The sequence below is a fragment of the Gymnoscopelus microlampas genome, assembly GCF_963454915.1.
Source record: "Gymnoscopelus microlampas genome assembly, chromosome: 9".
Classification (NCBI taxonomy): Eukaryota; Metazoa; Chordata; class Actinopteri; order Myctophiformes; family Myctophidae; genus Gymnoscopelus; species Gymnoscopelus microlampas.
In genome coordinates this window covers 7,707,090-7,721,704 of record NC_139946.1, presented here as the reverse complement: position 1 = coordinate 7,721,704, position 14,615 = coordinate 7,707,090, and the positions used below count along the sequence as shown (strand labels likewise).

The 14,615-nt window shown below is 40.3% G+C and overlaps 1 protein-coding gene across 1 annotated transcript; it reads left to right on the top strand.

Moving 5' to 3' along the window:
• Positions 1 to 7,197: 7,197 nt before the first annotated feature.
• ncbp2 (nuclear cap binding protein subunit 2) lies at positions 7,198 to 11,534 on the top strand. The gene is made up of 5 exons (XM_084067174.1): positions 7,198 to 7,346; positions 8,169 to 8,255; positions 9,012 to 9,106; positions 10,044 to 10,182; positions 10,894 to 11,534. The coding sequence occupies exons 1-5, from the start codon at positions 7,272 to 7,274 to the stop codon at positions 10,990 to 10,992; spliced, it is 495 nt and encodes a 164-aa protein (XP_083923300.1). The 5' UTR covers positions 7,198 to 7,271; the 3' UTR covers positions 10,993 to 11,534.
• Positions 11,535 to 14,615: the final 3,081 nt, after the last annotated feature.

Sequence of the window (14,615 nt, the reverse complement as noted above, 5' to 3'; positions counted from 1 at the left end):
TTTTACAACCAAGGTTTATATTTTAGCTTGTAATTAAAGTAAATAAATGATGAGTGCAATTTTTTTTTCATTTACTGCTTTCTATAGTTTTAGCATTTTTTGCGATATTTTTTACAGTGTTTTCACAGTGGGCGGGGGCATTCTGTCCGGTGGCTAAATATGTATTTTTTTAACACATTAACCCGGCGTTTTCTTTATTATTATTTATAGTAGCTCTTCTAGCCCCCAATAACTCACATCTGGCCATCTCAGACAGCCGGACCTTTTTTATTGTGTAAAAAAGGCATATTTAGCCACTGGACAGAATGCCCCCGCCCACTGTAAAAAATATCGCAAAAAATGCTAAAACTATAGAAAGCAGTAAATGAAAAAAAAATTACACTCATCATTTATTTACTTTAATTACAAGCTAAAATATAAACCTTGGTTGTAAAAAACCAAAGTTGTCCTTTAAGACCCTGGTGCTACGCTATAGGGCAGTGAAAGGATTCAAAGTACTAAATAAGTGATTGATTATTGTTCTGAGTATAGTAATGATACTGATGAGTGTATAATCCTAAAAGCATGATTAGTAATGAATTGGCTGGATTAGTTGCTTTGGAGTCTGACTGTCAGCTGAAACTCAGTGCAGTTTCTATATATAGCCCCATGGTTGCAGTACAGGCATGCACTACTCACTCATGCTAGAGACAGTAGAGTTGGAAAAGGTGGGTCTCAAAATAGAATTCAGAAAATAAACTGGCTAAAATTGCTTTGAAATTAGAATAATCATAGAAAAGTACAAGGTGTCTGGTCCTGTTCTAAATTGAGGATGCAACTCTGTTTGGGACTTGGAGAAAGTCACTCACCGATTAGTGTAGTCAGTCATGTGCCTGAATCTGCAGAAGGCCCTCACTTCCGCTCTGCGTGGTGCTGAGTGATGAGATAAGGTGGTTCTCTTTAGCCGAAACTGGTGCCGTATTTATTTCCTGCATGGAGTGTATAGAAAAACAATGCATCAGCATTGGGTTAAGAAGTCATTACCACACCTGTCATTCCCATGGACAGAGTGAGTGGCTAGATGCAGTATAGTTTATACAATATATAGTAGTTATTATTGTATATAAGTCTGCTGCAAGTTCTAGTTATTACATTACATTGATTATGTTCTGACTCACCATCTAATGCTGTGGTAGGAAATAGTTGGCCCATGGGCCAGAACTGGCCCACCAGCGATACCATCTGGCCCAGTAAATTATGTTGTACACTTTACAATATCTGACTGTATGTCCAAATAGAGAATCTAACCCCACCTGAAGAATGCCTTTATCCATGTTGACAGGGAATGACATTCAGGTGTTTCACATTGTTTCTCTCCCTATCCAGGAAAAGACCTTGAACTCCTACTCTATGAAAGAGCTTGTTTATCTCTATTCGAAAGGGAGTATGACTGCTGTCTGGGCCCAAATTAAATGTTCTTTTTTTTAACCTTTTACTGACCAAATGTCCTCAAATGCAACATTCAATGATGTGGCCTGCACGAAATGATTACCCAATCTTTTCTATCTACACTTCTAACATTTCACCTGTAACCTGTCACCCATGGAGACTTGAAATCATGGATATTCTTTTGTTTTTGTCGCATTCCTATGCCGATAATTTGATGACCCCTGTAGTTCCTGTAGGAGACACAAAGAGTCTCCTTTGTGTCTCCTACCGGAACCGCTGCAAAGCTGGTCATCAAATTATTGGCTTAGGAATGTGACAAAAACAAAAAAAATATCCATGAATTCAAGTCTCCATGGGGTGACTAATCGATAGATTTTTTTGGGGGGGTGAACTATCCCTTTAAGCAAATCAACTGTCATTGGAATAAAGTCACTCACCGGTTCCTAGTGTAGCCAGTCTGGGCCTGACTCTGCAGAAGGCCCTCACTCGTCACTACCGCTCTGCGTTGTGTGATGAGATAAAGGGACTCTGGTGGTTCTCTTTAGCCGAAACTGGTGCCGTATTTATTTCCTGCATGGAGTGCATAGAAAAACAATGCATCAGCATTGGGTTAAGAATTCAGCCACACCTGTCTTCCATGACGTGACCACTGACCAGAAGATATAAGACATAGAAAGAACAGAACGTGATATGATAAGGATAGGGTCGGGATGACCTTACCGCAGGAATATAACAGATGCATCTCGTATCAATAACAAACATGATATATTAGGACAACAACAGGATGTGTCTCGTTGTAAGTACATACTGTAGGTATCATTAGATGGCCATGGACTATTCATAACAACTTTTATACTTAAAATTATACACAAAACCATAAGAGCAACAGAAACATACCTGCATGGAGTGCATAGCAGCATTGGGTTAGGATGTCAGCACAGCAGCACACATGTCTGTGGTGAGGAGAAACAAGCAATGAAACTTGTGCTGCAGTCATTGTGTACTAATACTGCTACCAATAATAAACTACCAAAAGGTTTGCCTAAACACTACATTTTAGGTGAAACGATTACACAACAACATATAGGTTTACACTATAATCTCACCTCACAGTTTAAAGTGCATTTGCAATTTTAAACAACTTTGAAAAGTAAATCTAGTAGGAGCAATGAACAGACTCACCTTCCCCACAGTCAGCCATGAACAGAGTGAGGATGGAAGGGAGGGGCAGGCTGAAGACACAGGTTGTCAACACAGGTTGACAACGTCATTAGAGCAAGAGGTGAAAAGAAGATGAAATTAAATATGCTCCCAAAACAATATACTGTAGAAAATATTACAAAATAAGTATGACAAACATATATAAAAACAAGAAAATAGAATTTGAGGGATTTTTGGTGGAATGCATTTCATGTTTGAGATAGGGATGTGTGCATGATGTCTACATGACTAAGTCAATTGCCTTGACAAACACCCCCTTATTAAAGTAAAGAAACTAAACTAATCAAAACTAAACCTTTTTAAACAATATAAACTAAACTGAAACAAGCAAATCCACCCTGGAAATTAACCTGAATTGAATGAAAATTGCAATAACTAAATAAAATGAAATGAAAACTTTTTAAAACTATAACTCTGGTGTGGTATGATGAAGAGTTGCTTTGATTGATTGGTTCAGGTACTTGTAACTATTATTGTGAATCAATTAATATTTTCATACAAAGATATCCTAGTGTGATTTACAATATTCATATAACATATTTGACATTACAGTGCAAGGTCAACATCTGCACGGTTTGAAAGTAATAATATAAATCTAAGCTTTCATCACATTGTCCACAGAGCTTCAAGTGTGTATGCTATGACAAGAATCAGAATGAGCTTTATTGACACATCATAGGTTTACAGGGGTAAAAGAAAAGTCGGTGATTGACTGATTGATTGAATACTTTATTAGTCAGAAATGTAAACAGCACGTAGTACAGTCAGACATTAAGCTAAAAGGATAAACCCCAAAAAGTCCTGGGGGACTTGTTTCCATTGTGGTCCTATGTATTCAATTCATCAACATAGCATAAAGGAAAGGAGACAATAATACATGTCATCAACAAATACAAACACTTGATGTACAAAAATTGGAAATTTATATTTACCTCCCCTTCTGGCCTCCTAATAGATGTTCTTTCAGGCCAATTTTGAAAGAAACCACATCCTTTAATGGATGGTGTAATTATTTTTCAGCGAGCTCCATAGTTTTTGTGCGAACAAGTATGAATTAGCCTTATGACTAATAAAGCATACTCTTTTATACATTACATGAGTTTAGTTCCATTTCAAATGGCTTAAGTGTATGTGGCACAGCAATATCTTCCAATTGTATGCATGCCACCCTCATGTGGCATTTTGTTTTAAAATTAAGCTACTGCTGAACACTTATTTGTCAATATTATAAAGGTTATGTGCCCTACAACTACAGAATAGCTGCCTACTGTCAGGAGTGATTTGTGACAGAAGGGTACCAGAAAGAGATGAAAGGGAAGGTGCATAAGACGGTAGTGAGACCAGGTATGCTGTTCAGCTTGTAAACGGTGGCAATGACGAAAAGAGGTGGAGCTGGTGGTGACAGAACTCCTCATTATGAGTGACAAGGAGGGACACGATCAGCAATGACAACAATAGAGGGACAGCCCAGGTTGGCATCCCTCAACGACTGGGCACCAGAGTCTCCAGGTTCCCATCTTTGTGAATGAACTCTCTGAATTTGTGCCATTCGACTCATCTGGCCTACTGAGGGTTTCCTGTTCTTCTTCCGGCCACAGATGCTCTGTTTCGTTTCCTGGGTTGCTCTGGGCTTTATGATGATTGGCCGAAGCAGGACTCCACAGAGGATAATGGAGCCTGGCAAAGCTCTGATTACCACCATGGTGTAGCTCTGCCTCAAGGCAGAGAAAGTTAAGAAGGGAGAGAAGAGAATGAGGGAGTGTTCACTGAAGAAAACTGCCATGGGAAATACTGTCTGTGAAGTGGGTAACTGGGTGTGCGGCCATCTCAAAACATTTTGAATTGTAATCCCTGACCCCCAGACCCACCAACCTACTCGCACACATCCTCACAATTCCATCTGTAGCTCCACTCTGCATTCAATAAAATGTAACGGCAGATGACGCTTTATAGTAAGTCGACAGATAAAAACCGCACGCACGCACGCACGCACGCACGCACGCACGCACACACACACACACACACACACACACACACACACACACACACACACACACACACACACACACAGCCATCACCACATGTACAAACCAAATCATGACTGGCAACTGACACATGCAATCACTCACCGGGGCAAGGAATCGAAAGGGCAAACATGGCAAAGGACTCTCCAGTGGAGGCCAAAGATGTGACCAGGGGACGTTTACGGCTGAAGTACTGAGACAGGATGGTGTCAGTGGGAAAGAATGTCAAACAGTAGCCCAGACCTACAGAGAGAGAAGATTAACAGAGAGACTTTTCAGTGCCTTTTTCAATTGAATGAATCAACAGGACAATTTAACTAAGAAAGCACACTTACATTGCATTGTGTTGTATTATGGAGTACAGAGAGAGAATATGTACAGTTTCTCCTCATTAAGTGTGCAATGAGTGTGACACAGTCAACCTGCTCTGGCGTTATAGTCCAGAGTAAGGTGGGCAATGATTTAACACTGATATAATGAGACAGAGATGGAGGGTGCAATCAAATACCTGCAACTACTCCCGTAGTGATGCACTATTCATTGACCGAGTTGGTAAAGGCAGTACGGATGGTTCCTACAGAGATGAGCAATCCTCCAATCATGACAACGAGTTGGAACCCAAAGCGGTTGGTCATCACAGAGGAGAGGGGAGCTGAGAGCAGGCAGTGAACAACAGATTGTGTTACATCTATCTTCATACATATTCTGTGTCTTGTTGCTTAATAGTTTAATAGTTTGCATTCTTACATAAGCCTACTGTACATTACATTACCGCATCTATTGTACATACAGTACACTATTTTTAACACACCTATGTCCCACCCATACTCTACTGTGTTGGCTATTAAATCAGAAAGGCCTCTACTTCAACAGACAACCATGTGGTTAACTGTGCTGAAACTCAAAATTAAAAAATGAGTTCTGTCCGACAACACTAATTTGTTTTGCCTTTCAATATGTAAACACACATGTTAAAACAACAAATGTTACCACTTGCAATGTTGAAATACCATATGTTAATAGAAAAATGATACGGCATGGTATTACTTTAATAAATCTCATGTTGAAAGGTTTCACAGGTGAACATTATCCCAGATTTTTGTTAGTGTCCTTGGTGACTCATCCCACGATTGATATCCTGAGCTCAACTGTGGTCTCTGCCTCAAGTCTCCCCTCTAACAACACAACCCACTCTGAACTGGTTCTCATCTCAAATCCACCATCTGCACTCACCTGTGAACGTCATGACGAAGACACAGATGGAGATGATCCCCGACACTCGGCTGTTGGTCCCCCCAAACTCCTTCATGAGGTCATGCAGGAAGATGCCGAAGCTCTTGATGGTGCCATAGGACAGTGGTTCTCAACCTGTGGGTCGAGACCCCCAGGAGGGTCCCCATATGATTTTTGGGGGGTCCCCAGATGACAGTGAAGTGACAATTAAGGACTTTTAAGGCCTTAATAATACCTACAAACAAATAAAGAAAGAAAAATTACCATACTGCCTCCAAAGTAATCAAAAAACTAAACAATAAAAACTGGTCAAACATTGGCCAATTTGTTTGACAAAAAGTTGTGAGCTTGTAGATCTGCTATTTTCACAATATCTGTGAAACTGAGTCAAACTAAATGTAGTGCCTCAACTCCTACATTCCAAGTGTTTGTCAGGGTGGGGGGGGGGGGGGCACAGTTAAAATAGGATTATTTTTGCGGGGTCGCGCCGTGCCCTGAAAAGTATGAGAACAACTGCCAGGTGAATGTCTCCACCAGGAAAAAGGATATGGCCACAAGCCACCCTCAGCCTCCGTCTGGGGCCTCCGTGCACACGGTGGAGGCCCAGGAGGCTCCTCCCTCTGAATTCACACATCACCATGGCCGACGCTGAAGGAGGAGAGAGGCAGATAGATTGGTTCCAAGCAGGAATGAAATTTGAATCATAGAGTTATGTCTGTTTTCAAACTGTTTTTTTTTATGAAGTTTTGCATATAGTGTATATCTGTCTATGAATTGGGTACAAAGGACCCCAATGGAAACAAGCCATAGGCTTTGTTGGGTTTTAAATCCTCTTAGCTGACCTTGTATTGAACTGTACTTTCCTGTGCTTTTTTCTGTGCAAACAACTGCTAATAAAGTATTCAATAATATGGTTTCGACGCTGCCTTTTCCTCGAGCACCTACAGTCTTCTGTATAGTAGTGTGTATATCTGTCTGTCTCTTATATGTCATCATGATTTGTGTGCATGGGGATCTCATTTTAAACAACCTTAGTGCTTTATGAGTCTTCCAGTTTAGTAGACCTTTTGTGAATTTGTACTTCCATGTACTGTTGTTCTCATGTTGTCTTACTAAATAAAGTAGCCTACATCAACCAATCAATCAATCTATGCATTAAACACATTGCAACGGTAGATGGCGCCATTCGACTTCATTTTCACATAACAAAAGAAAAAAAGGGGGGGGGGGGGACACGACCCAGGAAGAATAAGTTAACCTACCCGGAAGTTCTTACAGTTAGCAGCTTAAGCAAGCTAACGGCTAAGTTGTGTGTGTGTGCGGTGGGCTGGTGGCAAACAAACTGCTGTCCCTGATTTATTCACCATGGCTGTTAAACTAAACGCACTGTACAGTGACTCGTACGTTGATATCAGTCAATACAGAGACCAGCATTTTAAGGTAGGTACTAGTTAGATACATGACCGTTCATTCAACATTAACTTTGGAGCCACTAGCTAACGCTGAGACTGTGATGGACTTACTCACACACAAGAGATAGATAGCGCCCTACAACCAGTGTTGCCATGTCAGCTTATTATAAGTGACTTTGGGTCTAAATAATATAAAGTTTAGTTGCTTATTAGTTCTTAAACATTATTATTATCCAAATTAAAATGTATTTGTCTGCAGACCCGCATCTGATGAAAACATTTTATGCCAGGTTTTGTGTTGTCAAAATGTTCCCAACAACATCTATTCAAGATTGTTTTTGAAAATAGCAGATCTACACGCTTGTTTTGATCTTGTAGATGGGTTATTTTTAAATAGCCAATGTATTATGTTTAAGGGGCGAAGGGCTAGCTGCTTTTGGGCTTGTTTTCATAGACCTGGTTGCTTGTTTCTTTCGCAAAATCTGGCAACACTGACGACAACATTTCATTCTATAATTTTCTCAATAAGGGTACAGGTTTATCATCATCTGTTTTATTTTGATCTCTCTCTCTCTCTCTCTCTCTCTCTCTCTCTCTCTCTCCTGTTTATGTTTTTGCATAGTAGTGTATATTTGTCTGTCATTAAATGTTTCCATGAATTGATTACAAAGGACCCCAATGGAAACAAGTCATTGTGCTTTCTTTGTTAAAAAACAAAACAAATCCTCATTGAACTTTACTTCCCTGTGCTTGTCTTTGCAAACTGCTGACAAAGTAGTCAGTCAGTCAATCAAACTCTCTCTCTCTCTCTCTAATCAATTGTCTCATATGTGTGTATTATTTATTACAGGGTAACCGGTATGAACAGGAGAAGCTGTTGAAGGGGAGTCCTACTCTGTACGTGGGGAACCTGTCCTTCTATACCACTGAGGAACAGGTATGCTTTTGGCAAGTGGTGGACGAAGTACTCGCATTTCTTACTTTAGTAAAAGTATCAATACTGCAATGTAGAAATACTCTATACAAGTAAAAATCTGGAATAAAAAAATTACTTCAGTAAAAGTACAAAAGTATTGGTATCAAAATGTACTTAAAGTACCACAAGTAGAAAGTACTCATTATGCAGAATGTCGCAGTTCACAAGTTTTCAAACGTATAAATTGTATAATAATCTTTTGAAAATAGCAGATCTACAGGCGTACAAAGCGCCACATCGCGACACATTGTGAGCTTGTAGATCTGCTATTTTCAAATGGCCGTAGAAGTAAGAGTGCTGAAAATTGGAAAGTCAAAATACCTCAAAATTGTACTTAAGTACAGTATTTGAGTAAATGTACTTAGTTACTTTACACCACTGCTTTTAGCCCCGTTTGGAACCTCACCCTCCACGATATATAGCGGAGCAAGAGGTTCCGATTGGAGCGAGTATGCTTTACTAGATGTAAAAGTTGCAGTAGTAGACACTAGCCAGATTGAATACACACACACGCACACGCACATGCACACGCACACACACACACACACGCACACGCACACGCACATACATGCATACATACATACATACATACATACATACATACATACATACATACAGACAATGCAACCCAAGTTTAGTAAATCCACTTTTGGCTAATTTATGCAAACTCAAACCATGCATTTTCTACTTTTGTTTTTTTCATTTACTGATGATCAGGTATATGAGCTGTTCTCCAAAAGTGGAGACGTAAAACGCATCGTCATTGGTCTGGATAAGGTGAAGAAGACTGCCTGTGGGTTCTGCTTCGTTGAGTATCCTTTTATCAAGCTTGAGTAAATTAAAGGTGCTGCAAGTGATGTGTTAGGGCTTAAACGAAACGTGTTTAAAAAAATAATAATTATATTGCTTTAGTTTAGTGTGTCTGTTCAGTAACAGGGGTCCCCCAGTCTCTCCAGCTCTTTTAATGAATAGAAAATTCATTTTCAGGTGGCACACAGGAGAGAGAACCAATTTATCTGCTTAAATTTTTGTATTCCTGTTCCAAGTTTGTCTGCTCATTTCATACTCATTTTAACAATTTTTAATCCAGTTTACCCTTTGGTCGTAAAGTAGATTTCTTATTTTACATAATTTTATACAGACTTAAGCAAGTCATAAACAGGGTAATGTACTAATGATTGAAGTTATACTGTAGACCAGTGGTTCTCAACCTTTTCAGGCCGCGACGCCCCAAAATAATCACATTTGAACTGGGGACCCCCCACCCTGACAAGCACTTGTAGGAGTTGAGGCATTATATTTAGTTTGACTCCGTTCCACAGATGAATATTGTGAAAATCTACAAGCCCACAACGCCCTTGCAATTCAAGGCGTTGTGAGCTTGTAGATCGTCTATTTTCAAAAATGTTGCCTCTTATAATATTTGACAGTTTGACCAGTTTTTATAGTATCAAGTTTGTTGATTACTTTTGATGCAGTAATGGTCTTTTTACTTTTATTTCTTTCTTTTTTTGAGGAATTAAAAAGGTCTTAAAAGTCCTTAAATTGTCACTTCACTGTCATCTGGGACCCCCCCCCCCCCCAAAAAAAAAAAAAAATCATGTGGGGACCTCCCTGGGTGTCCCGACCCACAGGTTGAGAACCATTGCTGTAGACCACAAATTGAAATTAGGGATTTGATTGTACTTCATTAATCCTAGAGAGAACCATCAGTTAGCCGTAGACACCCCTTAACCCCTGCTCTGCCAGATACTACACGCGTGTAGATGCAGAACATGCCATGCGGTTTGTTAATGGCACGAGGCTGGATGACCGCATCATTCGGACAGACTGGGATGCCGGATTTAAGGAGGGAAGGCAGTATGGCCGTGGCAAGTCTGGTGGACAGGTGAGGAATCTTAGTCTCTCTTGTTATTTTGATTATCTTTATGTCTATAAATTCCTCGAATCTATGTGTCCGTGCTTGTATGTCTATCCTCTCAACCGACTTCACAATTGCTCATTTATGAAAATGATATACTGTAGATATACACTTAATGTACATCTATCATCTATCTGTGTGTATGGGCAAAGTATAGCTGCTTGTATGATGGTTACGCGGTCATTGTTGCATTAATCTAATAACATTTTCATGTCAAACACCAGTTCTTCTAGCAGGAGGGTTTATTACATTAGAAAAATGTCAAACTGAAAGATGTTTGTCTGCCTTAAATGTTGGCATACCTGTAATGTTAATGTTGTTGTCACAATAATCAGAAAAAAAGGCATGGTCTAATTGCTTTGTGCTTATTTATGATTAACTGTTTACTACAACAGAACTAAGAGAAATGGTGCAAGACATATGCTTATTGCCATGCCTTAGTAGTCCTATTTGAATGATCTGTTCAACGATACGTATCATGTTTAAACGTTTGTTATGATTGGCTGCAAATACCAAGAATACAGCCATAATGTGTTAGATAAACCATTTTAGACCCCATGTCTAGTGGGTCTGTCTTGTCCCTGCTCATGCATCCTTCTCACCTTTTTCCCCCCTAACCAGTTTGCATTCCTTTATCCAGTCTTTATCCAGTATCTGAACTTATGTTAATGTATGCAGGTAAGAGACGAGTACCGTCAGGACTACGACCCGGCCAGAGGAGGCTATGGTAAAATAGCAGGCCAGCAGAGAGTCCCAGAGGCGCGCAACAGTTTTTAGACGCCACAGCAGTCTAATTGGACAGAAAGCCCAGCCCTGGATTCATCAGCTCTCCAACAGCATGATGCCACAGTTTGCCTGGCCTAATGCTGCTGCTTTATTTGGACCAACAGAGCTTGTAAGACATTATATTATATGGTGATGACTTCCACTGGAGAATGGCTTTTCCTCCTTTTTGTGTTGCCTCAATCCCATCCCTGCCAATCGTTACACCATTGTACAGATATTATTGCTACACCCTAAAGGTGTTTTTTAAATGAAAGGGTAACCTTGCTTCTAGAAATACCAGCATTTCCCTAAGAGCCAAAATGGTTCAGTGACTAACGTTGTGGCAGTTTTGGATATACTTGTCAGAGATCAAGGATAATGCCACCTGACTAAATGACCTTGTTTTGTAGCATCTCTCTGTTCATGTCCAATTTGAAAGTCTTTTTTTTTAAGGGGAGAAGAAAAGAATACAATTATCTGTGATTTTCTTTTACAGAATTATTTTTTTCTCAATATGTGTATACATTGGTTTTTAATAAAAAACAGATTTTTGAAAAAATGTTCAGTGTATGCTTCAGTGCTGCCTTATAGGGTGCGTTCGAAAATTAAGCACTGAGCGCACTGGCCCATACAAACTAATAGGCGAGTGCGCTTTTCCGAACTCACCCTTATAGAGAGCAGTAATTACGATTGTTTGCATCAAGTACATGATGGAAACGGAGAGATGTGACTGAAGCATGATTTCTTTTTAGTAGGGCAATTTCCAAAGTCCACAACAATACGTTTTGTTCATATAATATCCAATTTGTTTGTATTTCACAGCACTCGGACCATGTGGTACATTGTTGTAACTTAACAAATATAAAAGTTTGTCATTGCGGTTGGATATAAACCAACCTTATTTTTGGTCTACCATGGATGTATTGAAAAGTCTCCAAACTATGCCCTTATTTAACTTAGTTATGCCCAATTCTTTGTTTGCTGCGCCTGCTACTTTTGCTAGCAATACCAACTTCTTTGGGATTTGAGACATGCTGATTTAAACTTGGTTGTGAGAAAAAAAAAAGCACCTCTGCTGAAATGTGTTCCCCTGTAGTCCCCTATTGGTTTGAGGTTCAGTTATCACACAGCTGTGCACTAATTAGGAATTTCATGTTCTGTCTCTCAGCGAAACCACACATCTCCCTCTTCTACCGCAGCACTCCTTCCACTTAACTCTCCTTTTCTCCTACAAAATATTCCCCCTGCATTGCCCTCACTCTACCTTTGCACAGCAGTCAGCATTATATACAGTAGATCTAATAGGTCATTACCCCTTTGAACCTGAAGGCACTGATGCACAAACACTACCATCGCTGTGGTTTCGAATCAGGTGAATTGCTATTAATTCACATCCACTCTCTGAAGATTTTACTTCAGCAGACCATCTGCAGCAGCCATTTAAATAACCTGATGACTAAACATCCAAGGTTTCGGTTATTTGGAGCTGCAGTTTCATTATAACAGAGTAATTCAGTTCTACACAATGCCTTTCTTTTTGGCAACTACACTGCACCTTGAGGAATGTTACAGCTTGTCCATCAATTCAGTAGGAAGCGGGTGATGTCAAGGTTATGAGCCATTTGTCCCTTCACAGACACTGTTTTTCCAGGGTTATGTTTTATGTATTATCCTGTTCTTACATCAGCCATGATAGTAATATGTGATGAAAAGAAAAAAACAAAAACATACTCCTCAGTCAAAGGAGAAAATCCCCCTGGCGAAGTGACATTAAGTTTCTGAGCTACAGGCAGGGCTGCTCATGCTACATTCATCTCCCTTTGACCTGCTCGGTTTATCGGACCCTTGACGGTTTATCGGACCCCAGACGAGGCCCCAATGTAACCACCTGGAAAGGAACCCAGGTCTCTAGAAACAAACCTCTACCACTCAACCAAAGGGGAATCCCACCTGGACAAGGGAGACATTAGGCTTCTGGTCTACAGGGCCAGCTGCTACGCCATGCTCATCCTCTCTAGCACTACTCTGTAGTGTTCTGTCCATTTGTCTCCCTTGCTGTCCCCCCCCCTCTCTGTTTATCTGTCCATCTCTCCTTAATGGATGAGTAAAGTTGTTTATTCAGATCAGCCCTAGTCCTATCAACAGGAGGTTAGCTAGGAAACAGGTTTCAGCAATCCGTAACAGACAGTAACCGTGTGGTGGGATTTGGCGTGGGGAGAGGGGAAGCAGGTAATTATATTTCTGATGGAGAAACTTAATTTGAATATGGGAATGTTGCCTAGGGCAGTTTCAAATCCATTAAAAGTAGCTGAAGAGCAGGAAATTATGTTATTACCAATGAATGGGAAATGTGTTATTAGAATTGCCTAATTGTCACGATGCGTAGAAGTAATGTCTTTTCATATGTTTGGACAAACTGAAACAGTGCTCCGGGGTTTTCTAAAATGATTGCCACTGCTTCATAGAGCTAGATACTGTGACCAGACTTGGTTATCATGGTCCTCTGTCCTAAAACCTAATTTATGTACCATCGCACAACGGGGTCACGCACTGAAAATAACACGTTTGACATGTCGCTTACATGAGCTTATAAATCGTCTACATGTGACGATTTATACTTTGTATGACAAAGTATAAATCCGGCTTATCTAGTACTGTACTCCATTTTGTCCAGTGATCCATAGAGAGGTTTCTGTCTGTTCGCATATAGCAGGTTTACTGCTCTGACGCCTCTTACCCCCCTTCTCCATCATGTCAGACTCTCAAACCGAAGCGTCCCCCCTACTTTAGAAACATTTGGTTCAGCTGAGCGGCCCTGTCAGTCACAGCCAATGGGGTGTAAATGCTCGAGGGTTATTACGGGTCTGAGAGGCATCATGGCGTGAAGTGCTCTGCCTAATATCACGCTTCACAACACACTCAATACGCCAGAGTTCCCAAGAACTTAATCTCAGCCCTAATAGCCTACCTGTACAACGCAACAGTACAGACATTTCCCATGTCCATTCACAGAAGCCTCTGCGTTCCAAATGAAACCAACCAGCACTTGGATTTCAGCAAATGAATGCTCAACCAGTCAGTCAAGTAGTCAGACTCATTCCGTTTTTCATTCGCAATCTCCAAGACAGATTTACTGGTGATACTTGTACTGCAGTCAATCTAGTTGAAATTAATTGTAGAACATTCATTCTCATGTGCATAATCTACGTTTATGTATTGAAAACACGCTCTATTGTTGAAAACACTCGTCTGAATTACAGTTCACCACCTGCTGTGTTCCTCAATCCTGCCAAGCTTAATTGAACACACAAATGTAATTACAGCAATATATTTCAGTCTGTTTCAATTACCACAGTCCATTTCCTTTCTCTGATTGATTCCCTCTCTTCCTTTATGTGCTGTGGTTCTGCTGGTTGACCCGGCAAACCTAATATTAACCTAATATTAAACCCGATATGAGTCAACAGCAGGCAAACAGCCCCATTGATTCCCTCTAGTGACTTGGCATTCAAATGGATCCTTCCTCTCTCTCTCGCTCTCTCGCTTGCTCTTTGCTATCTCTGCACGAAGTGTTCCATCAACCATTTCAGAATAGTGAGATCACCCATCAGTGATTTCAGTAGATTCATTAGAAG

Coding starts and splice junctions, on each gene's coding strand:
- ncbp2 (XM_084067174.1), top strand. CDS start 7,272: ATGGCTGTTAAACTAAACGCACTGTACAGTGACTCGTACGTTGATATC. Junction 7,347..8,168: donor ACAGAGACCAGCATTTTAAG/GTAGGTACTAGT, acceptor TATTTATTACAG/GGTAACCGGTATGAACAGGA. Junction 10,183..10,893: donor GTGGCAAGTCTGGTGGACAG/GTGAGGAATCTT, acceptor TAATGTATGCAG/GTAAGAGACGAGTACCGTCA.